This window comes from Thamnophis elegans, chromosome 4, assembly GCF_009769535.1.
Source record: "Thamnophis elegans isolate rThaEle1 chromosome 4, rThaEle1.pri, whole genome shotgun sequence".
Lineage (NCBI taxonomy): Eukaryota > Metazoa > Chordata > Lepidosauria > Squamata > Colubridae > Thamnophis > Thamnophis elegans.
The window spans coordinates 78,343,377-78,371,027 of NC_045544.1; the positions used below are offsets into that span (position 1 = coordinate 78,343,377).

The following is a 27,651-nucleotide window of genomic DNA, read 5'->3' on the forward strand; positions in this document are numbered from 1 at the left end:
CTCACCCAGCACAATAGGCATGGCTGGAATTTTAGTTCAACATCTGGCCAGTATCACATAGATAAGTTTATTCTAAAGGCTTAGAAACTGGATGCAATTTATACAGCTGCTTGTGTTTGGTATCAGATTGACACGGCTATCTTGATTTGTCTTCCCATTCAACATATTCCACAATTTCAGCTCTGCACTAGAGCTTGAAATAATGAAAAAAAGAGATGATAGAAACACATACACAAATCATTAGAGAAATGAAGATGTTTTCTTCAGGATTCAAATTTGGTGTTGCTTTCCCAAAAGAAAAACACAAAGTATTATTTGCCTGAACACAACTCCAGGGCCAAGAAATAAAACGACAATCCAAATTGACAATCACCCCTGTAAAACAGATCTGGCATATCGTACACTTGAGAGCATTATTTCCCTGTAATTTGCAATGAATAGGCGATCCCTTTAAATCTCAGAGTGTTTTTTCTCCATCCCAATGAGCAGCAGTCCTTCAAGGTTACTTACCAATGTGCTTCCCATACATGTGATAATAGAAGGAGACACAGAATCTGGCAGTCATGTTGTACATAGGGCTGATTAATCTAGCTTTGTCATCCTTCACTCGGGGTGCAGAGGCTTCAATGAACATGTAGTACCCTGGAGAGTGAGAAACCAAGAGTAGGAAAGGTAAACACATTGCCACAGTACTTTTTCATGTGAACAGCATTAAAAGTAGTATGAAGAAAAGCCTACTCATCCCCCTTTGGGATTCTAAACTAGAATTTTGGGCCACAGCTTCATCTTCTCTCTGAAAGTGACAGAACTTGGGCTTAGGTTACCTGATTTACTTATTTACCTATTTATATCTACCTTTTCTCCAGGATGTCTAGCTGGCTTGTGTGGAATTACCGATCCAAATCATCAAGTGAGCTTTCATGGCAGAAGATGGACTTGAAATTGGGCCTCCATAAATTAGTCCCATTCTTCTACACTATAGCTCTTTGTTCTAGTCCTACTATCCTCTCTCATCTCAATTATCTCAATATTTTTTCAGGCTGTTCTGGAGATGTTTCTTGGGAGCATAGCTTTGCAACTAGTACTGTATGTTAATTTGTACTAGCCAAGCTTCCATAGAAAGGCTGTCTCCCTACATTCTAATAGCTGCATTAGAGGAATAGAAGTGCTTATATGTATTATAATCACCATGGATCATAGACAGAATAGGGCTCTGGGTTTGAGGTAAAAGGATAGGTTGACTACCCTGAGCTTTCAAAATCAACTTTGCATCATGACTTATATATCATACCCTTTTCTGAAATGTTGCATGGAAAAGCTTGGAAAGGTTCTGGAGGCTTCATTGGACTTCTGCTCCAGAAGTCAGACAGACATTTTAGAATGTTTAAGCTTGTTTTCCCACTTGCTTCTTTCCTCTGTGCATGCATCAATGAAACAAGGACATTTGGCAGCAGTAATTAGCCAGTAACAAGGACTAATGTTCTCCTGATTCCTCTAAACAAAGCTGTGGGAGTTTTAATTGGTTATTTAATGTGAATAAGAACATGCAAATTAGCTGCCTCATGTCTAATGCAGATCAAGAGAGTCCGTGTGCATGCACATGAGTGTGTATACGAAGCTATGTTTTATATATTTTATTATATTTATATATTTTGTTATCATATCTTAAGATGAAGCATAATATAGTAAATCATGTGGCATCACATAGTAAACAAACTGTTCTTAGAAAAGATCTGGAAAAATCCAGAGGCAGCAGTTCTATCTTCTGCAAATTCTCAATATTGCAAACTAAAGATTGAAGATTTCAGGTAGGAAGAAGGAAGAAGCAAACTGGTGGGAGATGGGAAAAACTAAGAATTGAATTGAAAAGTTTCATTCCCAACAAAAATTGCTCAAATTATTCCAGTTTCCAGCAAAGATTCAAAAGACAGTATTTTTTATCTGCTAGACAGAGTTTTGGAGCTGTAGATTCAAAATAAGTAGAAAGATGGCAGGTGGCCATTTGCATGAGACTGATGACAAGGTTGATTGGTCGCCCTCGCACATATGCGCTAGTCATTCCTGACTCTAGGGGGCAGTGCTCATGTCCATTTCAAAGCTGAAGAGCCAGAGCTCTCCGAAGACATCTCCGTGGTCATGTGGCCAGCATGACTAAATGCCAAAGGGGCACAGAACCTTCCCACCAAAGGTGGTCCCTATTTTTCTACTTGCATTTTTACATGCTTTCAAACGGCTAGGTTGGCAGAAGCTGGGACAAGTAACAAGAGCTTACTCTGTTACACTTGCTAGGGATTTGAACCACCAAACTGCCAATCTTCTAATCAACAAGCTCAGTGTCTTAGCCATTGAGCCACCACATCCCTAATGACAAATACCATTTTATAAGTACTTATGAAATGGGAAATTCCTCTCTCCTTTGTTAGACAACAGAGTGAAAACAGGAATAGGAAAAAGCAAAGGGCATAACTTTGAACCAGGGAACTGGGGGCCTACTCACCTTCGGGTGTCCCACTGAAATCCATAGTGGGGCCTGTGTTGGCAGTGCGCTTCGGATCATGGGTTAGACTGCTTTGACGAATCCAATCAAAGTTGTCTGTTGTGTCCTGAATATAACCACAGATCTTCTCATCTTCAAAGTGGCAGGTGTTACCTGTAGGCAGGTAAGGTGCCTAATAAGTAGATCATCCCAACATGATCTTGTCTGGTGGAGTATACAGGAGACAAAAAAATAACTTCCTTGTAATAATGATACTTCTACACTGAGAGAATAACACTAATTCATGGAACAAGTTGCATCTCCTATCCATAAACTGAAGCCAGCAAGAAGTCACAAAAACTAATTAACAGCCCTGCCTTTTTCTTCAACTTTAAATAAATATGGGAGAGTGTAAAAATCTATACATTGAAAAATGTCCTGCCTGTTTATAGATGAGTTAACAAAGCACACTGTGATCATATTTGTTTGATGGATGGATCTAGACAACATGTGGATTTGTTGTGATATTTTTTAACATTTCCCCAATGACTTTCCAAGCACTTCAAAACTCTGCTGCTGGCCACGCACAAAAATATTCTATTCAGTCTTCACCCACAAGGAATAAAAAAAGCAAGGATAAGCATACACGCCTTGTTGCCAGCATCCTCATGGGTTTGGCTCCTCTGTAAATCTTCCAATAGTGAATCTATAAATGAACTTATCAAACTAATTATAGACGTAAGGATGATCATACAGGCACGTTCATTCACTAACTTGTTTTCAATAGCTTTGGCTATAGCCAAGAATATTAAAATGTCCCTACAAACACTCCAGCTTTTTAGCAGCTCAGATTATGGGGAAACATGCATACTTATGTTGGAATCTAGCTTCTCAATGTTTCGTGCTACATAATCCAATTTTGAATATTCATTGACCGCTTGTTGTTTATGAATGGAATTGATCATAGAAGGGACTCAAAAGGGCTGGACAATCTTACACAAAACTGGGGGGAAGTCGACATGCTGAGCAAAATCAAAAGAAAACAAAACTGTGATCAGCTTTGGGATAATGTCAAACTCCATTGATATGAAGAAGAAAATTCAGATGGCTGGAAGGAACAAATAAAGTTGGTCTATATATCTTTTGCTGTAGTCCCAAACTACTATTTCAAGTTCCTTGTTTAGCTATTTTATAGACTATTAATTTGTAAATTAATCATATTATTTTACTGACAATTTCTGAACTCGGTTGGGATGATGATTTACAGGCATTTGCATAACCGCATTTAGCATACTAGCTAAGTCAGTTTAATTTCACAATGATTACCCAGGCTCCTTTTATATCATATCTATGCTATTGCAATGTATTTTATGGGCGGTTATTCTTGAAGACAATCCAGAATGTTAAATGTTACAAATGTGACAAATTAGCTGTTAATTGATGTAATAATGCCATCCAATTTTTAAAAATTCCTATGTTGCTAGCCAATTGTATTCATGTTTTTATCTGTCTAAAGGGCTTCTTATTTTGTATGAACCTGTCATTCTGTTCTTTTCTGTTGTGAACCTACCACGTTATTAAAGTCTGCAGAAGAAAGAGAATAACTTCTTACAAACTTACTTTTCTGCTAAACCAGGAAAAGCTTTCTCTGACGACCACAAAAATGTACTTTTAGAGCTGTGATTGGTTCCCCTAGCTCCAAAAAGTGACTTTTAAGAGTATTGTTTCAGCATTTTTCTGTTAAAAAAAGCTTTAATACATGATATTGTTTTCTCTCTGAATTCTCAGATAATACCTCCATAATTCTCAGGAAGTTGGCACAAAAATACCTCAAGAAATAAAGCCAATGGTCTAAGGCGTCATAATCTGAAAGGGAAATAATGGTTTGCAAATTTCTTTACATGCGATATACTCCATCAATCCAGGACTGGATGAAAAAATCTAACTTGATACTCAAACATAAGGAGTAGATGGAAAGAGATGGAAATTGATATTATAGGAAGTGCATAAAGAAAGATAATCCAATAAAAGAACAGCCCTGAATAAAAGGATCAGAGCCATAAAAAATGTACAAAGCAAAACAAATGCAAAGTCTTAAAAAAAAACCTGGTGCCATGATTGTAAATGAGGTCAGTAATATTTTTTCCTGGTTTCAAGTAGTTTAATACACACTTGTGATCTAGGAAGTGGGGAGGAGGGTGGCAGAATCTCTTTATTTAAACTGAATACCCATGGAAAGATGGAAAACTGGGCTTCTATGCATATCACATTTTCCTGCATTAGATTGTGTGCCTATGAGTGTCAAGACCTTTCTTTGGAATATTAAGCAGATGGGTACACCTTTCCTCTTTCTTGGCCTGTTTTTGGCCCCCTTCATTTTATTCCGTACCCATTTCTCTCAATTTAGAACTGGGCTTAGTTTTAACCTCAACAAAATGGGCACACAGTGCATGCTCATTCACTTTGGCTCTGGGGTGGATGTGAAGGACCATCTTAAGGTAATTTATTGATTAGAACTGAAGGGTAGCCACCGGTGAAGCTCTGCTGAGCACTTGCACTGGAAGAACTCATGAAAACTCAGCTGGCTGGTGAAACTCCTGCCAGTGAAGTAAACACAGCAGCCAAAGGGAGCTTGGCTGGCCACTTAACCGCTAATTAACCCTGACTAAGTGCTCTCTACGCGGTCCATTCATTTCTAATTAGCATCCTAATCCAAATTAGCCACAGTTTATAATGCTGAGTGCTGGGGACTGCCCAGCATCTGCAACTGGAGAAGAAGCAGAACATGCACCCAGGAGATCTGGAAATCTCAAAAACAATCTGTTTTAGGTCTAGGTCTGAGATGCTGGGACAGAAGTGAGCTTTTTAACAGCTCTTCCAACACATTATTGGCATGAAGATGATTGAACTCCAATTGCAGCTATATGGATTAAGGCACACAATGACTTCAGAAATTGTGAAGGAGGCTTGTTCATTTCTGCCAATCCAACTGCATAACCTCAGCTATAGATGATGCATTAATTTTGAATTTCTAAGCAGATAAGCTATAATCCTACTTCCTACAAGAAACCCTGCCATTATCAGTTGATTTTTGTGAACATTATCAGATAAAAGGACTCTTCCTCCTTGCCATTGCCTTCAACAAAGCAGAATTTTTCACTACTTGTTTTATATCCATGTATGGCACTAGAAAACTTATTGGAGAAGCTAAGTAAGGTAAAGTCTAGTTAATGTTTCCATAAGGGTTCCCCAGAAATTCCCAGGTCTATAGGCTAGACTATAGACAAACAGCTTCACTACTTCTCTCAAGAATGGAATGTTTGTTTGGAATGTTTATTAACATTTATAGGCCGCCCTTTTCCCTGAGGGGACTCAGGGCGGCTCACATAAAATCAGGAAGGGGAAATACAAACAATGACGTAGACACATATGAGTAAAAATAATAAGCAACATTCATTCATCATTCGGGAGGGGCGGCTATCTTTGTCCCCAGGCCTGACGGGCTAGCCAGTTCTTAAGGGCTGTGCGGAAGGCCTGGACGGTGGTGAGGGTACGAATCTCCACGGGGAGCTCGTTCCAAAGGGTCGGAGCTACCACTGAAAAGGCCCTCCTCCTTGTAGTTGCCAGCCGGCACTGGCTGGCCAATGGAATTCGGAGGAGGCCCAATCTATGAGATCTAATTGGTCACAGGGAGGTAATTGGCAGAAGGCGGTCTCTCAAGTATGCAGATCCACTACCATGCAGGGCTTTATGGGTGACTAGTAGGACCTTGAAGCGCATCCGGAGATCGACAGGTAGCCAGCGCAGCTCGCGGAGGATAGGTGTTATGTGGGTGAACCGAGGTGCACCCACAATCACTCGCGCGGCCGCGTTCTGGACTAGCTGAAGTCGCCGGATGCTCTTCAAGGGCAGCCCCATGTAGAGCACATTGCAGTATTCCAGCCTAGAGGTCACAAGGGCCCGAGTGACTGTTGTGAGAGCCTCCCGATTCAGGTAGGGTCGCAACTGGCGCACCAGGCGAACCTGGGCAAATGCCCCCCTGGTCACAGCCGTCAGGTGGTGGTCAAAAGATAGCTGTGGATCCAGGAGGACTCCCAAGTTGCGAACCCTCTCTGAGGGGTGTAAAATTTGACCCCCCAGCCTGAGTGATGGAATATTGGTCGAATCTTTGGGAGGGAAGCACAACAGCCACTCGGTCTTTTCTGGGTTGAGTACAAGCTTGTTAGCCCTCATCCAGTCCATAACGGCCTCAAGGCCTCGGTTCATCACGTCTGCCGCTTCATTGAGTTGGCACGGGGCGGACAGATACAACTGGGTATCGTCCGCATATTGATGGTATCTTATCCCGTGCCTGCGGATGATCTCTCCCAGCGGTTTCATGTAGATGTTGAATAGTAGGGGGGATAAGACCGAACCCTGAGGCACCCCATATGTTAGGGGCCTAGGGGTCAATCTCTGCCCCCCCACTAACACCGACTGCAACCTGTCCGAGAGGTAGGAGGAGAACCACCGCAACACGGTGCCTCCCACTCCCACCTCCCGCAGTCGTCGCAGAAGGATACCATGGTCGATGGTATCGAAAGCCGCTGAGAGGTCAAGGAGAACCAGGATGGAGGGATGTCCTCCATCTCTGGCTCTCCAAAGATCATCGGTCAATGCGACCAAAGCGGTTTCTGTGCTGTAACCGGGTCTGAAGCCTGACTGGAAGGGGTCGAGATAGCTTGCTTCCTCCAAGGACCGCTGGAGCTGGAAGGCCACCACCTTCTCAACAACCTTCCCAAGAAAGGGAAGGTTGGAGACTGGGCGATAGTTATTAAGAACAGCTGGATCCAGAGATGGCTTCTTTAGGAGGGGTCTCACCACCGCCGCTTTCAGTGCGGCGGGGAAGTTCCCCTCCCGAAGAGAGGCGGTAACAACCGCCTGGATCCAGCCTCGTGTCACCTCACTGCTGTTAGTAACCAGCCATGAGGGACACGGGTCCAGTACACAGGTGGAGGCACTTACAGCCCTCATGGCCTTGTCCACATCCCCGGGGGCAACATCCTGAAACTCAACCCAGAGATGGTCTACTTGATCCTCTTGTGCCTCGGCTGGAACTGCAGGGATGGAGTCCAAGTCCGACCGAAACCGAGCAATTTTGTCCGCTAAGAATTGGGCATAATCCTCAGCTCTGCCCTGCAAGGGTTCCCCCGCTTCCCTCTTATTTAGTAGGGAGCGGGTTATCCTAAACAGGGCGGCTGGGCGGGACTCAGCGGACGCAAGAAAAATCTCACCAGAAGCTTTGCTCAACTGGAAGACTTCAATTTGCCCCTTCCATTTTAATTTCACAGATTTTAATTCTAAACTGAATTTATTGCCAATGCTAAATTAAACTAATATAAAAGTTTAACTTTGCCCTGAAGAAAAAGTAAAGATACACCAAATTTGGACATACCTATTGTCATAAACTGTGTTTTCAACAGGAAACCTTAGATTCTGCCTAATCAGCACTCATTCCCACCATGCAAGCATTAGGCTGCAACGAACAGGACAAATTCTGTGTCAGAAATAGAGGACACTCCACTGGTGGCCCTTTCTATCTTGTTTGAAATCCAACAATTTCTGTGATTTAATTTTTGCTTTTTTACTATAAGGGAGGAGCAGACATGGAAGCTCCCATTCATACCCACAACAGTTCTGCTAAATAATTTATTATCAGTTCCAAAGCTGATAACTTCTATTGTCTGTTGGCTGTTTAGGTAAACACAGAGAAACTTGTCTTTGTCTTTTAAATGATTATTTGTACACTTTCCCTTTACTTCAAGCTGTTTTCCATCTTAAGGCTGGCATCTGCTTTTGCAGAATCTGTGTTTTATACCAAGTGCTCTGGAATTAGTTCATTCATGAAGATTAAAGAACATAGCACATAAAAGAATATAAAACGTTCAAACCATACATCTATCTACAAACTGATTTTTTTTCTGTATGTGGGTCCACCAGACATGCAACAGCATTTTTTTTGCTGTTTTATACATTTACATGTAAAACCATAATGTAGCCAGCATAGTAAAAGCATTCCTTTCACCATTTATTTAGGACTTCTAAACTGGACACAATATCTATTAAAAACTCAGAAGTAGAGCTAATTATAGGTTTAAGAGGGCAATAGAAAAATGGTGTAATAGGCATTAATTTTGGTATTAATGCCTGCCTAGGAAGGGAAAATTCTCAGAACTTTTATGATCAAAAACTAGTAAGGAGCCAGTCAAATCAAGAATGGAGGCAAACATTCAAAATTATATTTAGTTCCCATATCATCACAAAGTGTCTGGAAAATAACACCCCATTAATTACATAGCTTCCACAACTTATGTTGTCAGATACCACATGTCCAGCATTATATGACATGCAAGCCTTAATAATGCAGAAAAAACTTACTAACCAAAGAGAAAGCAGATGATGAAATAATTATATTATTTCCTAGTCTATAGATTAATCAGCATTATGTGTCCCTAACATCAGACTACCATAGGAATTAACCTTACCAAAAGCAAATTAATGTTTGCCTTTCACTCTGATCCATGGAAATTATTCTGATCCAGCCTTAGTAGAAACAAGAAACAGACTTCTTGTCACGAAAAGTTCCTCTTTATTTTCCTCTTGTGAATTAATTGCATTCACCCATCAAAAAGTTCAGGGCATTAGTCCTTCAAGGAGTTAACTTCAGTACAGACCTTATCAGTTCCTTGCAATAATTTTAAGGTCGTGAGCTCCCAGACGAAATTAAATTCTGGCCAAATTAAGTTCTGGCCAGCAGTCTTTGTGGCATGAAACACAATGAGCCAAAATCTTCAGAACTATGAACTGTTGTCTCCTATACAATCACTTTCCTTTCCATCTATTTATTCCCCAGCCAGAGAGGGGCCATTCAGCATCCACGTGTGCTTTGCTTCCCGTGTTGACTCCTTGTCCTCCATTGTTCACCTCTCCTAACTGCTCTGTGCATATGTGCATCTGGAACAGGCCCCAGCTGTTCTTCCTTCTCATTCATATCAGCCTTCAAAGGCAGCTGCCTCTCCAGTGGCTGGGAAATGTCGAATAGCCCTGGCTCTATCTCTGCATCTGACTCAGAGCATCCATCAGAGCCTTCCCCAGATTCCAGAACTGGACCAAGTTCCTCCCCAACCACCTCATCATCCGAGTCTGATGCCAGCTCTGCTGGCAGGCCACAACAGAAATTTCTATCTGAAGTTTATGGGACAGCCATGTGTGATCTTTAGAAACTAATTGCTCAGTGTGCTTCCTACAACTTCTTACAACAGCAGTTGGACAATTTAGTACAGGAGTACATTGAGAAAATTTGCAAAATTCTTTCCTCCAGCTGAGAGCATCAAGTATTGGATTTAGACCAACTATTTTGTCTTGACTACAAAATTACTATCTATTCACCATGGATCTTAAATATACTGTTTTAAATAAATGTGGTACTAATAAAGGAGAATATTCGCAATTCAGGGTTGAAATGAAGGGTTCTTGGTAGTCTCTGAGCTTGGTTGTTTTCTTGTAGATATTTCATTATCCAAACTAGGTAACATCATCGCTACTAGTCTAGTCTAACACTGATGATGTTAGTAGGACACCTCAAACAAAGTAGGAACAGATCTCTCCACAATACCAGGGAGACTAGTAACAGATCAAAAGATAGTTTCTTTCATACAATACTTCAAGCAATTGTCAATGGATATATCCCAGATATTATATCTCCAAAGGGACAGGACATGGATTCTGTCAGCCCCATTATGTAGACCAGATCAAGAATTATGAGGAACAGCAAAATTGCTTTTATTAAAATTAGCTATAATAACATAATCTTGCAACTCTGATTTACCTCTTCCCGCTCTTATATTCATATCACTAGGGAGATTCCTGTCATTTTCATATTCCTTCTGCTTGTTTTGGACTTAAGGCATATTTTCTCTCTCTCATTGTTCCGATAATAATGTAGATTGCCTATCTTTGTTCAAACCAGCTTCTTTACTCTTTCCAAGTTCTAATATCTATGGGAGCAATCCCCATACACTGAAAGGGGAAGCAGCTATAGGTACATGGAGGGAATTATTGAACTAAGGAATGACCAAAAGGATTCCTATCTCTTATGCCCCCACCCTCCAATTTATTCCTTAAGATCGGCAATCTCTTGAGTCTGGTCTTCAAATCTGTGGTAGCAGTTTGGGGTGATAGATATGAATCTACTTTCTGGCAAATCAGAATGATAAGATGGGGAATGATGTTTGATTGCAGGGCATAAATTGCCGGAGATATGCAATTATGTTTACATATTTACTGTATTTTGGGATGGGCTGGAGGTTGAAAATCTACCTTCTTCAGAAGTATGTTTTTCTAAGAAGTTATTTTCAGTATTGTCAACACCCAAAAATGAAAATGAACAAAAAGTCCCCAAATGTTGAATACTGCTTATTTGCATCATTATTGCTGTTATCATCTCTTAATAGTATATTGCTAGCACTCCATTTAATGGGCAAAAGTAACTTGGGGGTCCTTAACAACAGCAGTGTCTGTAGCAAACCATGATGATGCCAAAATAAAAACACACTCAATGAGGGCATCACGTACTTGGGTCTTGACATCTGATTCAAGTACTTAAGTCAAACCATTTGCATAATGTTATTTCATCATTTTGTTGCAGTGTACTAAACTATGATGCAGAAGGAATAGCTTTATAATCAGTGGTAGCAAGTCCTTCAAAAGGACTTTAGTATTTAGCAGGAGCACCTGAGGATACAAATGTAACAAATGGTCCTTTAAGAGGAATATTTCATTTTTTAGGAAGTGGTGGGTAGCTGGGGAACAAAAACCAACCAACCAAACAAGAAATCCTGACAGTTTTATAAGCTTAGAGAGATTGAAATGTGCGAATGGATGGGCTTTTGCCAAATAAATTAAGGGGAAAAAAAGGTTTAAAAGAACAAGATAAAGGCACATGCAGAGAAAATGGTTTCCATATTGGCTTAGGTCTATGTTTTACAAAAAATATGGTGAAAATGAACAGATAGAAAGAAGGAAGAAAATGTTTCTAATCTTCCAAGTTGGAATCATTTCTTGGTATTATGTCTTACAGAATCAAGGGACAAATTATGCTTTTAAAAAATCATTTCCCACAAGGGATTCAATGAAGGGTCAACCATATTAAAGAGAAATGCAGCAGCATTTACATTGGGGAACCAAGAAACTGAAGCATGTTGAAAGGAAAAAAAAATCAGTTTGATGCAAGATACTCTGTGGTACTAGAATCCAAGGTCCTGAACTCAAATCTTAACAGAATAACACAGTTGGGAGGGACCTTGGAGGTTTCTAGTTCACCCCCCCCCCCCGCTCAAGTAGGAAACCCTGTAACATTTCAGATAAATGTCCAATCTCTTCTTAAAAACCTCCAGCATCGGAGCTAAACTATCTTGGAATGAACTATCCTCTTTTGCTTATTTAAGAGGCTTATTTAAGGAGGATCTTTTAGATGCCACTAAAGATGCTTGGATATCCAAGAATATGATTGGCTTAATTGGGTGTGTGACCAAAATGATAGATAGATAGATAGATAGATAGATAGATAGATAGATAGATAGATAGATAGATAGATAGATAGATAGATTTTGATATTAAGAAGTATTTTATAACTATTAAAGGACTCAGCAAAACAGAAGTATATATTGTTTTTTTAAATTATTCATACACAAAGATAATTTTTATATGTAAAATATTATTCAAAGTCAACACTCTATAATGGAACATTCCCCGTTCCCCATTATTATGCTAGCCTAGTTTCTATTTGTTTAAATAATAAAGAGTTAACATTATTTGGAGAGCAGTCAACTCCACAGTTTTCTGAACTGTCCCAAATAATCATTTTCCTTTAGAATCACTCTGTCCATGGCATTTTGAAGATAATGAGAGCTTATAGTTCAAGGCAAATCAATACATACATTATGAATAGAGTGAGATTGTAGCATTAAGTACCAGAGCAAATGTTGGCTTTCCTAGATGATAAGTTGATTTGTAAATAACTACATACATATAACAACAGCAATATCACCAACATCAACTTTCTTTTCTTTCTGTGATTTCATTTCGGATTTATTTATTTTTCATTTTGCAAATGAACCATACAACTGAAAGAAGAATCTGGCTCATGGAAGAAGTTAAACCTGAGTAGAATATTGTGACTATTCTCTTCCCATTGAACTTTATGTAGCTGTATATTTATTTCCAGATAAATACACTAAAGGCTGTAGCCTTTATAGGTTTTGTCTGATTGTGGTGGGTCAGAGACTTGGATCAAGTCTAGATAATTCTGCATGGCATCGTCCTCTTAGATTAACTACATTTATATTCACTGGCACAACAAATAGAGTGGGTACAAATAAATAATTTGCTTGTAGATCTCTACTTAAAAAGATTCGGCAGCAGGTGATGGAATCCTGGAGATGTGTTGCCAATATCATTAGACAACAGTGGGACTTGATGGATTAAGAGTGTAAACTCAGAAAAGTTAAAACTATCATAATCTGGGCTGTAACAGTCCATGATCCATCAAAACTGCGCTCGACTAAACCGCGCCACTGACGTCATCAACAGGGCAACAACAGCCAGCGCAGAAAAAGAAGGGCGCTTTATATAGCGCTTTGAAAGCAAGCCGATTCAACTTAAGGTAAGGGTTAGGTTTAGGGTTAGTTTTGGGGTTAGGTTTAGGGTTAGGTTAAGGGTTAGGATTAGGTTTAGGGTTAGGTTAAAGGTTAGGGTTAGGGTTAGGGTTAGGTTTAGGGTTAGGTTAAGGGTTAGGTTTAGGATTAGGTTTAGGATTAGGTTTAGGGGGGTTAGGTTTAGGTTTAGGGGTTAATTTTAGGTTTAGGGTTTACAGTGTGCTTCTGTCTCCGCGCTGTTGTCGCCCTGTTGATGACATCAGCGATGCGGTTTAGTCGGGTGCGGTTTAGTCGGTGAACCGTAACCGTCTCAAGAACCATTAGAGGGCAAGAAAACTGACTCTTTGCTGCCATCTAATGGTCAGTTTCTGATGATCAAGTTGTCAGAGAGACTGTCACATTCAGAAGGAGGGATCAAGTGGGGGAATTGTTATGTAGACACAAGAAGACAAGGTCTGACTCTCCCTTGAATACTGTTAAATCTTACCTAGTCTCTCTGGGGGCGAACTGCCAGTCTGAGAAGATTGCTGTGAAATATGCTTGAGCATATTTCAGCTCAACACAAAGCTCAACACAATTAGATCAAATTGTTTTTTCTGGGTCTTCATTACTTTCCTTTTACTTTTGTTTAAAAACACTAATCCTACCTCTAAGTTTAAGCATTGCGTATATCATACACCATACTGTATGCATATAACATCTTCCTGTATATCTAGCTGTATTCTCTGGGTCAGCTGATTCTGATTGTTGATAAATACTTCATTTATTAGATACATTTAAAATAATTTCTTCTTGAATAAGAAGAAATATAAAACACAGAAAAGTGGCATTGATCCAGAAAACAAATAGTGGCTAGGTATAGGTGAAAATTATTCTAGGTGTTTTAAATTTATTTTACTATATGTGGTAAGCAAGGATTTTCAATAAAGTTTAGTTTCAAAGTATATTTTTCACTATTAAGATTCCACTTCAGTTCTAAGAAGCAGGATACATAAAAAGAAAAATAAAGCATGGGAAAATAATCACTTACCTACTGGGTTAGGGTAGCTGATTGCTGAGAAAGGAAACAGAAATAGATTTATAAAAATACCTTTAAATTAACACATTTAAAGATGTAAAAGGAAAAAAACCCAAGTACCTGGATTTGATCTGATTAAATATCTGTATCCTTTTGTTCCTGGGCAGATTGAAAGTTGAGATTGAATGCAGACAATTTACAATTTAAACTTTGAAAATTGCACTAACAGAGACTGTCCACAAGAAATTGTGTTCTTTTTGAGAAATAAGAAATGTATTATATTTATTCATTTTTCATCCATCTATGCACTCATCAAGAAACTCTGGGTCATTTACAGGGGATTGAAAACATCAAAGAATCCCATTCTTTCATGGAACTGGGTGGGAATTAAGATGACTTGAAAGAATGGATGCCAATATGTGAGAGAGGTTGTACCTTCTGTCATGTCATTAGACTAAATTTTATATGAAATTTTAAATCCTGTAGGATAAAGCTCCATGTTTAAAGAATTTGATGCCCTTCCCCCACACCATTAAAATGCTATATAGTATGCTTGCATAAAATGATGTTCAACTTTATATCCCATACTAACAAATTAGTAAAATGTGTGATAGAAAAAGGTTTGATATCCATTAAAAGTTAAAGTCAAGGCTCACAAAATTCTGAACCTTGTACCTTTCAATGCTCTATGATCATAATAAAGATTTGATTGATGGTATCTTTCTAAATTGAATACACTTACCGAAGATGCTATTTGGTCATTGAACTATGTACTGTTTATTCATTTCCCACTGAAAAATGATTCATGGATACAAATCACCACGTAACCTAATAGTTGGGAGCAAACTGATGACACGTTTCACATTAACTGTTGCTTTGGTGATGGTGATCAAACACTGAGGCCAGTTTACTTGGAAGATAGTCTGGGTAGCGCATATTGTATATGATATTTAAAAAATCACCTTGATTTCTGGAGATGTTGAGATATAATTCTTACAATTTCCCACCAGGAAATTTTGAGATTTGTTATTCAATATATATGGGGAAGATCAGTGGGAAAAGGTTTCTCTGAATAATGCAGGTCTATTAAGACTTTGTCAAAAGAAATACACTTCCTTCAGTTAATACTTGCCTTTGGGGGGGTTCAAGAACTGTCAAGTAATAGAGAGAAAGAGACACTCACGTTCTATATAGTGGATGATGCGAGTAACGATGTCCCCCATCCCAAACCGGGTTATAGGTGTCAAGCGAAGTTCATAGCTTTGAGGCACCTTCAAGTCAGTCAGGAGGTATTCCTGTAACATGCCCTTTTCCATCTTCCTCACAGAAATGGATTTAGGTGGCAAATCCCTGTGATTCAGCTGTGATTCAAAGATATAAGGCAAGATTGAATTAGATAAGAGTAGATAGTTATGGAATCTGAATGCTGAAGGAATTTTATGAGCTTTGTATTTCAAGAATATCGTTTCTTTTCTTTATCAATTATGAGTTGTTTATTCAGAGTAGAAGCTGCTGGTATTTCTGCATATGCTTGACCTAGTGCTAAATTCTAAAATATGGGAAAGGGTGTTGAGTCCTCAGAGCCTCACAAGTTTATAAACCAAAAATTTTAAAGTAGCAATTGTTTTTAACTTCTGTAATAATGAAAACTCACCCTACTAATGAACAATTTGGGCTATAGTTTCTATTGAATAGATTATAAGAAGTTTGTAACTAATATAGTAAGTACTTTGATAAAATTATGGAGCAGATGTTCTATTTGCCATTGTGTTATATGCAAACAAAAAACTGGGCTTAATCCTGGTTTGCACAATATTAATGTTTTTTTGTCACAAGCACACTTTTGCCTTTATACATATTCATTTATTAAAACTAGTTTTTTCAGAAAGTCCATATTAATAGCAATAGGTCTTAGACTTATATACTGCTTCACAGTGTTTTACAACCCTCTCTAAGCAGTTTACAATGTCAGCATATTGCCCCCACCAATCTGGGTCCTCATTTTACCAATCTCAGAAGGATGGAAGGCTGAGTCTACCCCTTGCTCATAAGTGCATGCAGTGACGTGCGGTGAAGCTTCTGGCTGGTGAGGCAAAAAGAAAGAAAGCGGCTCCCCCCCCCCCCGGCAGCAGGCTGGAGCGAGAGCCGCGGTCTCCCAGCAGCCCCAGGAGGAAAGGGCGAAGAGGGGTGGGGGTGGGGTGTTCCAAGAAGCCCCCTCCCCTTTTGGCACTCCGCAAGGCCTGCCGGAGCTCTGGGAGAAAGCAACGGGAGCAGAATGCTGTCATCTATTGCCGGAAAGTCCGGCGAGAGAAGCGGGGATCGTGGAGACTTGCTCGCAGCCGGCTTCTCTGGAGCGGAGGGGGGGCAATAGAAGCGGAGCGAATCCTCTTGCCGCTGCAATCCGCTCCACTTCTATCGCCCCCCCCGCTCCAGAGAAGCCGGCTGCGAGCGAGTCTCCACGAGCCCCGCTTCCCTCGCCGGACTTTCCGGCAATAGAGGACAGCATTCCGCTCCCGCTGCTTTCTCCCAGAGCTCCGGCAGGCCTTGCGGAGTGCCAAAAGGGGAGGGGGCTTCTTGGAACACCCCCCCATCCCTCTTCGCCCTTTCCTCCTGGGGCTGCTGGCTGGGAGACGGAACCAGGGCTGCAAACACCCTCCCCACCCCTCTTTGCCTTTCGCCTCCGCGGTTCCTCCTCACCCCCCACCTCCCCCATCCCCAAGTCTGTGTCTGCCAGGCATCTCGCGTTTATGCCCGCCATAAACGCGAGACACCTGGTGGACACAGTGGGGGGGACAGAGGAGGCGGAGGGGGGCGAGGTGGCAGCCGGCGAAGAAAGGGGAGAGGAGGAGGAGGAAAGGAAGAGGGGAGCAGGATGGGGGGGGGGGAGAAGGCTGCCCCTCTCTTCTCAAGCAAACTCTCTCTCAAATTGAGAGAGAGTTTGTTTGAGTGAAGTTAAGAAACACACACACACACACACAGACAATAAAAACCAATGACAATTACTTAAATTACAAATAAATTGAATTCCTCCCCCCTGCCCCCTCCCTCTGACCAACATACCTTCCAGCTACGCCAAAATTCCAGATTCGGTCTAGCTAGGCTCCAGGGCCAAGCAGGCTAGGATAGTGGCTCCTAGAGCCACCATGTGCCCTCTGCAGGAAGAGGCCCGAGAACTATGGGCCTCATTTGCATACTAATGTTTTTGCTTTTAACCTTTGGTTAACCCTTAAAAGGCAAAAAAATCCTTATGCAAAGGAGGCCCCGAGTTCTCTGGCCTCCTCCTATACTTAGACACTACGTATACTTCAAATCACTGTGAGTTGAAGTCTGGTAGCAACTAGCTTGGCCTTAATTATTTTAGAAAAAATCTTTAAAATTCCTTCCTTTTCCTGAGGAGACTGGTGAGGCCCCGCCTCCCCTGCCTCTAGTGAGTGCACGTTCCTGAGTGCATGTATATTTGTCCTTATATCTGCCTTACTAACTAGATGAGCCATTTCCTCCCTAGACCAAATCTATCTTCTTGGTCTACAACTTTGCTGAAAATAAAATGAAGCTGAAGCACTATTTGACCAACCTAAAAACAAATTGTCCTCTGATACCAATCTACCCACTGAGCCAGCATTCTATTTAGTTTTCATTATCAAACAACCAGCCTAGTCTTTGATATGTTAATTTTCAAATTCATACTTCTAAATTCATCAAGCAGTATTTCTAATATTCATAGCAAAACATTTGGATTTTTATCCAGCAACATGTCACTGCCTATGTATTATGCACTTACACTCCTAATCAAGAGATCTTTACCACAACCACAATATTTATCCATAAATATATTAAACAAACAAGGGGATATGAAACACCTTTGTCTTATTCTCTGCCCAGTCTTGAAACATTCACTAAGCACTCATAATTTATATTATTCAGCAATTATCTCTCTATAATTATGCAAAACATGTCCTAATTCAGGCCTATTCATTTTATCCCATGTTTTCTCTATATCAACAAATATACAATAATTTCCCCCGTATTCATAGATTTCTTGGGGACTTGCTAAAGAGACAAAATCTGAGCAGCATATTCCCAGGACTGAAGTTCATAGATACTGACTTCTATATGACAATCGGCGGCCTATGGGCCAGACACCTCACATGCAGGCCACACCCACCCCAGTTCCACAAAGGCAAAAAACATCACGAAAAGTCACCATATGACCTTTGTTCTTGACACCTGTTCTTCAGTGAGTCAAGGTTTTTATTTAATACTTTTATTAGTACTATGTAGAGAAGGTTACTAGTCTTAGTTGTACATGTGTCACATGCAGCAATCTCTTTCCTAATTGTATCACAGACATGCTTAAACTGATCTACTCAGTCTATGGCCTTTAATCTAGAGACTGTCTTTCAGGTCAACTTATTGTTGTCCACAACCCACCAATTCAGAGTTTCAGAAGTACATGTGCACTCAAGAGGTGTGGTGATTAATTTTTTTTAGAGGGGGGGGGGGACTGCAAAAAATGAACATAGCTACCTCTACCTCTACTTGTTTCAAATAGCCACTTTTAGACACCACATGGTCAAGATTCTTCTGATACATGATCTTATGCATATACATTTTGTATGCTTATTTAAGTTTTTAACAGAAATTAAGAGGTCTCTGACTCGGATTAGAAATAAAGAAGAAGGAGAAAGACAAGACTTTTTTCCCACTCATCCTGTATCTCTGATAAACATTGTACCATCTCCAAATACTCTGTACCTGTTTCCTGTAGTCTAGCAAGCAATTCCTGATTGAAGAACTAGTTTGCATGCGTGAAGTGAAATATCAGTGCTCTTTTTCCTCTATGCAACAGTCTTAGTATACAATCCTTGGCCCAATCTGTATTAATACTTAAAAGCAGCACAAGTAATGCTAATCTTTTATATCAATTCTAGTTTTCAATTCAGCTGTATAATTTACAGATGGTGCTATTTCTCAAGATGATTAAACTCCAAGCTCCTTGAGTAACTATGTTCTTCTTCATGCATCTTCAAGCAGGTTGTACTCTTGTTTTTATCTTAACTTGCTTGGTTCTGCTCTTTTAAATAGAGTTTAAGGAAGTCTTGATTGCATGACTGCTACTTAGGATAGAAAAGCTTCTTGGGAACTGCAACCAAATAAGGAAGAAATATTACGCTTCTGGAATCTTGCTAGATTCCATTTTAATGCAAAGGGGATTCACATGACAACTTTAGATTTCGGCTTTTCTATTGATCTCCTACCAACAGAAGCAAACACAAAAGCAAAAACTTTTATATACATAATGTGTCACTTTACTGCTTCCTGGAAATAACACCAGCTCTTAGAATAAAAACAAGGTACATTCCAGCATCAAAGAAAAAGGGCTGTTTAACAATATTGAACTAAGCATTTCTGATAGGGAGACAGCTGTCCTAAGTTTAAGGACAACTGTTCCTTTATATCTGATATACTCAGCTGTGTGAAATCCAATTTGCACAGCATAATTTGCAGACATGGAATGACTGATTTTACCGATGGCTCCCCTGTGCTTGCTCTGTTTGCAAATTTGTAGAATAAAAGACTTGTAGAATTGCATCTTACTTTTCAGTAAGCTTATAATCTGCAAACTTGGTTTTGTAAAACTGTACTTCATGGTCTTGTAGAAAAGTGAACTGCATGCATGATAGAGTCATATAATTCATTTATATCTAGGCATCCATAGAGGACTTCAGGCTTAAAGATAAACCCTTACAGCATTTTCCGATAATTTGAAAGTTTTCTTGCATTGTTTGAATTATGTATGCATATGTAAGGTGACCAGATTTTCAGATTGGTAAAGAGGGACACCATTGACCGGGGTGGGCAGGCTTGATTAAAAATTTTATATTTTGTCAAAAGTTCACAAAAGGCGATTAATGACCCTGGGACACTGAAACCATCATAAATATGAATCTGTTGCCAAACAAAATTTTGATCACGTGACCATGAGGATGCTGCAACGGTCGCTAAGTGTGAAAAATGGTTGCAATGGTCGCTAAGTGTGAAAAATGGTCATCAGTCACTTTTTTCAATGCCATTGTAACTTTGGTCACTAAACGTTTTCCCCCTCCTCGAGACACCTCACTTCTTCCTTCCTTCCTTCCTCTTGCTTATCTACCTTCACCTTATCCGTCTTCTGCTCTTTCCCTCTCTTCCTTCCTTTCTCCTTCCATCCTCTCCTTTCCTCACTCACTCCCTTCCTCCTTTTCTCTTCCTTCCTCCTTCCATTCTTTCAGCTTCCTTTATTTTGCCTATCTACCTTCTCTGTCTTTCTGCTCTTTCTATCTCTCTCTTCTCCTTCGCTTCAGTTCCTTCCTCCTTCCATCCTTTCACCTTCCCTCCTTCCTATTTCTTCCTTCTTCCTTCCTTCTGCCTATCTACCCGCACCTTCTCTGTCTTTCTGCTCTTTCCCTGTCTTCCCCTTTCCTCCCTCTCTTCTTTCCTTTCTAGTTCCATCTTTTCTTCTTTCCTCTCTCCCTCCCTTTTTCTTTCTTCCTTTCTTCCTCCTTCCTCTTGCCTATCAACTTCATTCTCTTTGTCTTTCTGCTCTTCACTCTCTTCCCCTTCTCCTCCTACCTCCTTCCCTCTTTTCTCCCTCCCTTCTTCTTTTTCTTCCTTCCTTTCTTCTTCCATCTTCCTCCTTCTTCCTCCTTCTTCCTTCTATTCTTTCTCCTTCTTTCCATCTTTTCTTCTTCCATCTTCTTCCCCCCTCTCTTCTTCTTTTCCTTCCCTCCTCCCTCCTTCCTTCCTCTCCTTCCCATTCTCTCCTTGGGAGGGGGCAAAAAACCCAAGGGCTAATGGGGTTGGGGGGGGGCAGCAGAGACCAAATAAAGTCAGAAGATTTTATTAAAACTTTCCTATTTGTTGGATCGCATTGCTGCGAACTTATAAACCAAATCAGGGGAACATTTTGCAACCGAGGGTGCTGCAAGGAAAGGGAGGAGGGAGGCAGCCCTGCCGTTTCCCCAGTTTTGCAAGGAATGAGAAACGGTGCTTTAATCCGAAGCAAAGGATGACTGCAATCGGAACCGCAGACAGGGAAAGAAAGGAAGAAAGAAAGATCCTTGTAGCACAAAACCCACCTTTGCATGGTTGTGAGAACATAGGTAAAACAAAACAAAAAAGCACAGCGTCCCTCCGCCCTCTGAGTGGGACTCAGAGTGACTCCGATTTGAATAGAAGGACACGGAGCCGGGCGGGGAGATAAGCACCTTCATTTGCATTCTCTGCGACCATGATGCTTTGTGAGGAACTATCCCAGGGGCTCCCCGTGACTTTTTGCAGAGTTTTCCTTTTGTGCTCAAAAAAAGGGGGGCTTTTTAAAAACGCCACAGAATGAGCTGTCAGCCTGACAAAATGCAACCCCTTCCTTCGTCCTCCTCCTCTGTCACTAACAGCTGGGGGCTCAGAAATCGGAGTGAAAAGCCAGTCTCCCTCCCTCCGTCTCTCTCTCTGTCGTTCTCTCTGTGTGGCTGTCTCTCTGTGTGTGTGTCTCTCTCTGTCTATCCTTCCTCCCTCTGTGTGTGTGTGTGTGTGTGTGTTTCTCACTCTGTGTGTGTGTCTCTCTGTCTCTGTCTGTAAGCCGCTGTCGCGCCTGTCGTCCTGGATCAGGCTGAGCTGCCTGTCCTTCTTCAGCACCTCCCAGGGGTGCACATCCATCGTAAAATCCATCGGATCGTCCAAAGTAGCGGGGCTCAGCAGGACCTTGGCTGAATGTGTGCAAATGCTCAAGTCTGCTGCTTGCCGCTCCTTAGCTAGTTGCAAAGTTCTCTCCAGAGATTCTGGCAGGCGGAGGCAGCACTTGCCTCTCGAGCTTCGGGGAAGGGGATTTTTTCTGTGGGATGGAGCCTGGGAGGCAGGGAATTTCCCCGCCGAAGTAGAAGGCGAGGCTTTCAAACTAGTCTGATCCTGCTTGAAAAGGTTGCTGTGGTGGAGCAAAGGGTGCCCTGGCCGAGGAGTCCCTCTTTCAGTCGGTCTCTGGAATTCCCCCCCCTTTTTTTTACAGAAGGAAAAGGTTTTTTGACTGGGCAGCTTGACATGATTAAGGCTGTTCTGCTCCTCCTTTGCGCTGCCCTCCTCTCTCTGATAGCCGCCTGGTTAAAAAGGGGGAGGAGCCCATCGAGGAAGACAAGGAGTGCCAGGGGGATCCCTGGCCCCGCGGATGGGCTCCGGACTAGCGGAGCCTCCTCTTCCTCCTTTTTAACCAGGTGAACTTTTTAACCAGGCGATCTTTGGCTGCTGCATAAGCCCACAGGCACGCGCTGCCCTCTTCTCTCTGATAGCCGCCTGGTTAAAAAGGAGGAGGAGGCTCCGCTGGTCCGGAGCCCATCTGCGGCTTGTGCAGCAGCACCCGAATTCTCACCTCCTGTTTTTCAGCTGTTGCACAATCCCAAGGTCATGCGCTGCCTGGTTTGCTGAATCCAGCATGGCTTCAGAGAAAGAAGGCATGCAAGAAAGCCCCCCCCCCATCCCCGTTGCCTGAACGTTTGAATGAAGGAGGCTGCAGGCTCCTTTGTCCTCGGCTATGCGATTTTCTTTTGTTCTCTGCTGCCCAAATGAGTGAATGAGGCAGAGGGAGAATGAAAGGAGATTGTGTCCTTTCTGTCTCCCCGTTGCTCAGAAAAGCAACTCTGGGAAGGTCCTTTAGTGGCAGCAGGCGTCCTAGAACCTGCCTGCTAGCAAAGGACCTTCCTGAAGTTGCTTTTCTGAGCAATGGGGAGACAGAAGGGACAAAATACCGGCCGGCCGGAACGGATATACAGGGTTGGGGGCGGGGCAGGCTTACGTCTGGATCCGGTCACAAAAATCGGGACTTTTTAAGAATGCCCCGGGACGCGGGACAAATTGTGCAAAATCGTGACTGTCTTGCCATAATTGGGACGTCTGGTCACCTTATGCATATGTGAAAACCAACACAGATGCAAAAAGCAACAGCACCATTAGAATTAAAATCACATTAAATTACATACATTATATTACATTAAAATGTTACCCAATTTAATATAAGTGAGAAGCTGTTAACCCCAATTATTGTGGTAGGCTTGTTTTTCAAAATCCCATCTTGCTTAGATTGTTCTCAACCAGTTCTGCTCCTATCATATCTTCAGGGAAACTTAATTCAGACTGGATCAATACATAATTAAAAATTAATTGTGAAAGAAAAAAAAACCTTACATGGGTCTAATGTTCCGTGAAAAATATATGAACTGTCTTTTTTGGGGGGGTATCTCTACTTTCTATAATCTGAAAAAAGAGATGCTATGTCACACAAACACATAAAAGCAACATAGAACAGACTTATAAGAACAGATAAAGAAAAAGATACTTTCCATATAAATAAACTTCTGAACTGTGTAGTCCATTGCTTTGTTCTTTTGTGAAGTATCAAATTTACCAAGAATTCTTCTGGAATATAACCTGGGAAACTATGATTAATAACTTTTGAACAAGCGATAATATTCTACCATTTTAAACCATTCTAACCACATCTTCTTGGTGTGGAAATTATAATGCTAGATTATCTCTTCACGTTTGCTCACATAAAGACAAAAGGCAAGGGACTTCCTGTATCTGAACCAGAGGTGGTATTCAGCAGGTTCTGACCAATTCTGGAGAACCGGCAGCAGAAATTTTGAGTAGTTCAGAGAACTGGTAAAAACCATTTCTGATTGGCGCTGTCCCCATCTATTCTCTGCCTCCTGAGTCCCAGCTGATGGAGAGGAAATGGGGATTTTGCAGCAACCTTCCCCTGCTACGCCCATCAAGCCAATCCAAGCTCACAGAACTGGTAATAAAAAATTTGAATCCCACCACTGATCTGAAGCTTCACTATATATAAGGTCTTACAACATCTTTATTCACTGAATAGACCAGGATTTCTCAAACTTGGCAACTTTAAGTAGTTGTGTATTTTAATACCCAGAATTGTCAAATCAGCATTAACTTTCAAATCCATTTCTTCTAAGCACCAAGAACCAGAAGCCAAATAAAAGTTTAGGGTACCTATATGGGGACCCTTTGCAAGACCTTTTTAAACCACAAGAAGGTTCTTATTCAACAGACCGCTGCTAATGTATTATAGTTGAAATTTAACTCCTGCAAATTGTTTCTCCTACACGATTGTTGTTAGCATTTCTACACTGAAACAACAGCATCGAAATCCTTCAATCTGGGAGATTTCTCTTCATTTAAGGCTTCTAATATTATCTCCTACTTTGCTCTCTTATTATTTTTATATTTCTCTCCAGTCTTTTCTTTTATGAACACATCATCCTGGAGCTGTGGTCCTATATTACTCTGGAGCAGTTAGTAAAATACACAGCCAGGCAAGAATGCTGGGGAAATGGAGGCTCAATTCATGGTGGAGGAACCTGTGCAGGACCCAGCAATGACCTCATTCATCATTGGGTGCAGTTAGCTGTCAGTGGAGCTGAAGGACAAACAGAGAATAGTTCTCAGTCTTGACTCTTTGCCTTTACCTCCTCCCACTTCACCTGAGGAAAGTAAGACTGGGTGGGGAAACCACATCATTTCCCATATCCACAAGCAGCATGCTGCCGATATCCAAAATGAAACTCTAGGAAGAGGGGAAAGAAGATAGCCAAATGATTTGTCTATAGAGATTCTCAGTCATCCAGGTCATGCTTGCCCCAAAGGTGCTTTTTCAAGAGGCAACTGGGCCTTCTTGTTTTTCTTTGAAGACATTTTGCTTCTCATCCAAGAAGTTTCTTCAGTAACCAAATGATTTGATTCACCCAGATGAAGGCACTGAGCATCCATCACCCCAAAGGGAAGCAGAGAAGGACTTCAGTGGAAGAGAGGTTCAATTACCTGTCTTGACTCCTTAGAATTATAGTGGAACTCTTCCTTCTTTTCAACAGCCTCCTCATTTATTTATTTAGCATATGGTCTCCTTAGAGCAACCTTTATGAGTAATGTCAAATCCGTACCCATCTCCTAATATTCACAAACACTTTGGTCTGTATTCTGTGTAGACTAATTCCCACTGAACTATCTCCTTGAGCTTCTCCAAGCATCTGAGCACACATGCTCGGAATTAAACATTTAAGTATCCTTGAATCTTTGTCTTCACAGATGCTCCTTTTCTGTTCTTGTAAAGTATTTCCACTAAGAATGCTTTGTGCACTGAATACTTCCCAGCTTTAATAAGGAAACGAGAAATTGTTTGTCTAGTACATTCTATTTTTTTTCTAACGTTTTGTCTCTATGCTTGTCTCTACCGATGTCTGGGTGCATCTATGTATATATCTTTAACTTGAAAGAAAATATATTTAGAAAAGCTGTTGATTTTGTTGTTTCGTTATTTTTATTTGCCAATTTTAATTTGCTTTTTTAATCCTATTGTATAGGCTATGATGAGTGACTTTGTGATTAAGATGGCATATGTGTTGATAAATAGCTAAATCTTAATTTTCATGGAAATTATTTTATAATATAGTGTACATGAGGAAACAATGAATGCAGTGGTGGGTTCCGGATTCCGGTTGGAATGGCCTTGGTGTCACCCACATGCACGTGTGCATGGTGTGTGCATGCATTGTATCTGCAAACGACGCTTCTGCATGCGTCCATGATGCTCCAGCTGCTTGGTGGAGCATCACGCAGGTGTTGTATGCGTCATGTTTGTACGTGGAAGTGCCGACAGCTTTAAAACACAGTAAGGAGCTCGGGCGGGTGGGCCCTCTGGAGCACCGTGGAGCACCATACCGGAATGGTACCTGGTGCTCCGGGCAGGCTCCAGTACGCCCATACAGGGGCGTACCGCCTGCAACTCACCACTGAATGAATGTATCAGTAAAGAGATATAAAAAAGGACTGGAGAAAGACCAATTCATATCACTATAGTTTACATTACATGAATGCTGCCATGCTATATACTATACGGAGTCAGAATTCCACAGAAGACATATAATGATTTCAGGGTTCAACTTCAGTTTCCTGAGAGCAATTCTTCCAAATAAAAGATTGACCAGATAAGTTATTTTCAGCTAAATATGAGACATATCAGCATCATAAGCTCACCTGAAATGGCAAATGTACCCATGTTGCATCCCGCCCCCCCATTAAATTGTGTCCAACTTGTGACTGCCCAGACAAATCCCTACAGGTTTCTTGCCAAGAGTTTTCAGAAGTGATTTGCAAGTGCCTGCTTTCTAGGGTTGAGAGAGTGATTGGCCCAGGTCACTCAGATAGCTTTGTACTTTAGGCAGGACTAGAACTCATAGCCTGATGCCTTAATCACTGCACCATCCTAGCTTTCATCTACATTGCTTTCACCATCCTAATATTTTTTCTTTGCCATTATGTCATAGAGATGTCACTGGGTGCACATCTGCATATTGACGTATTGCATGTTAGATGATTTTATTTACAAAATACATATATCTCCCACTCACTAGATTCTAGGTGGCTTATAATAATAACAGAAAAAGTATATATCATCATAATCTAATAAAGTCAAAATAAAATAGATGATGGCTATATTCCCTGCTGTCCATTACTGAAGCTCCTCCTTCCCAAAGGCTCTATGAAAAAGTATCAAAACTAAATAAAAAAGGATAGTTGACAGCCCCTTTTAGAAAGAGAAAAAGTGTGTGTGAGTGGGGACAGAGGAATCTAAAAAGAAGGTGCTCCTCTTGAAAAATCCCCCATTCCCTTGATCATTTGGAGGTAATTCCTCTGAGATCCCCTTCGACTTTTAAAACGTTTTATTTTAAGGCTAACATGCACTCCCATTGTGAATCAGCTCTGAATAGCTTAAAATTCTATCATACATACACAGGATTAAAGAATGAAAAAAAAATACCCTCAGATAAATAACAGCCTTGAATTTCACCTAATAACATCAAAACGTTCCTATGGTGAACACCCATATAATCATATAAAGAAGGATTCTCCATCAGTTCATCTTTCTCACAGAATTCTGTTTTTGCTAAGCATGTACGGAAGTTTCCACATGTGCTTGTTAAGGCAGTGAGGTCTTTGGGGGAACTGGAATGTCTCTTTTGATTCAGGGAGAGTTCTCAGTTCTCCCCTCAGAGCCATTCATCTTTCCCCAATTAAGCAGCGAGAGAGACACATAGATTTCACAGTCATGGAATGATGGAATGAAACTTCAGAACATAATTTTTTTCTCTCTCCCTATGAGTTAACAAGAAATAATAACCAATAGCATTGGAAGTTTGGTAGGAAGCAGTTATGAGACATACTGTAAATGGTAGTATAATGGGAATAAGATAGCATATTTCTCTATATATTTAGTAACAAGTGTATTTCCTGAAATAGCTCATTTACATGACATAATTCTTAGTTTGGCCTAAATGGTCTTCATGCTGCATTTCTAAATTATCTGCCTGAAATCTATTTTAAAACTAATTGGCTATAAACAAACAAGCATCAATAATCTG

The 27,651-nt window shown here is 40.9% G+C and overlaps 1 protein-coding gene across 1 annotated transcript in view; it reads right to left on the reverse strand.

Moving 5' to 3' along the window:
* The window catches only part of MDGA1 (MAM domain containing glycosylphosphatidylinositol anchor 1), a 334,259-nt gene that overhangs the window by 50,266 nt on the left and 256,342 nt on the right, over positions 1-27,651 (reverse strand). Inside the window, 4 exon segments of the mRNA XM_032216752.1 lie at positions 507-642; positions 2,498-2,650; positions 14,201-14,224; positions 15,372-15,549. Coding sequence (XP_032072643.1) covers positions 507-642; positions 2,498-2,650; positions 14,201-14,224; positions 15,372-15,549 — 491 coding nt within the window.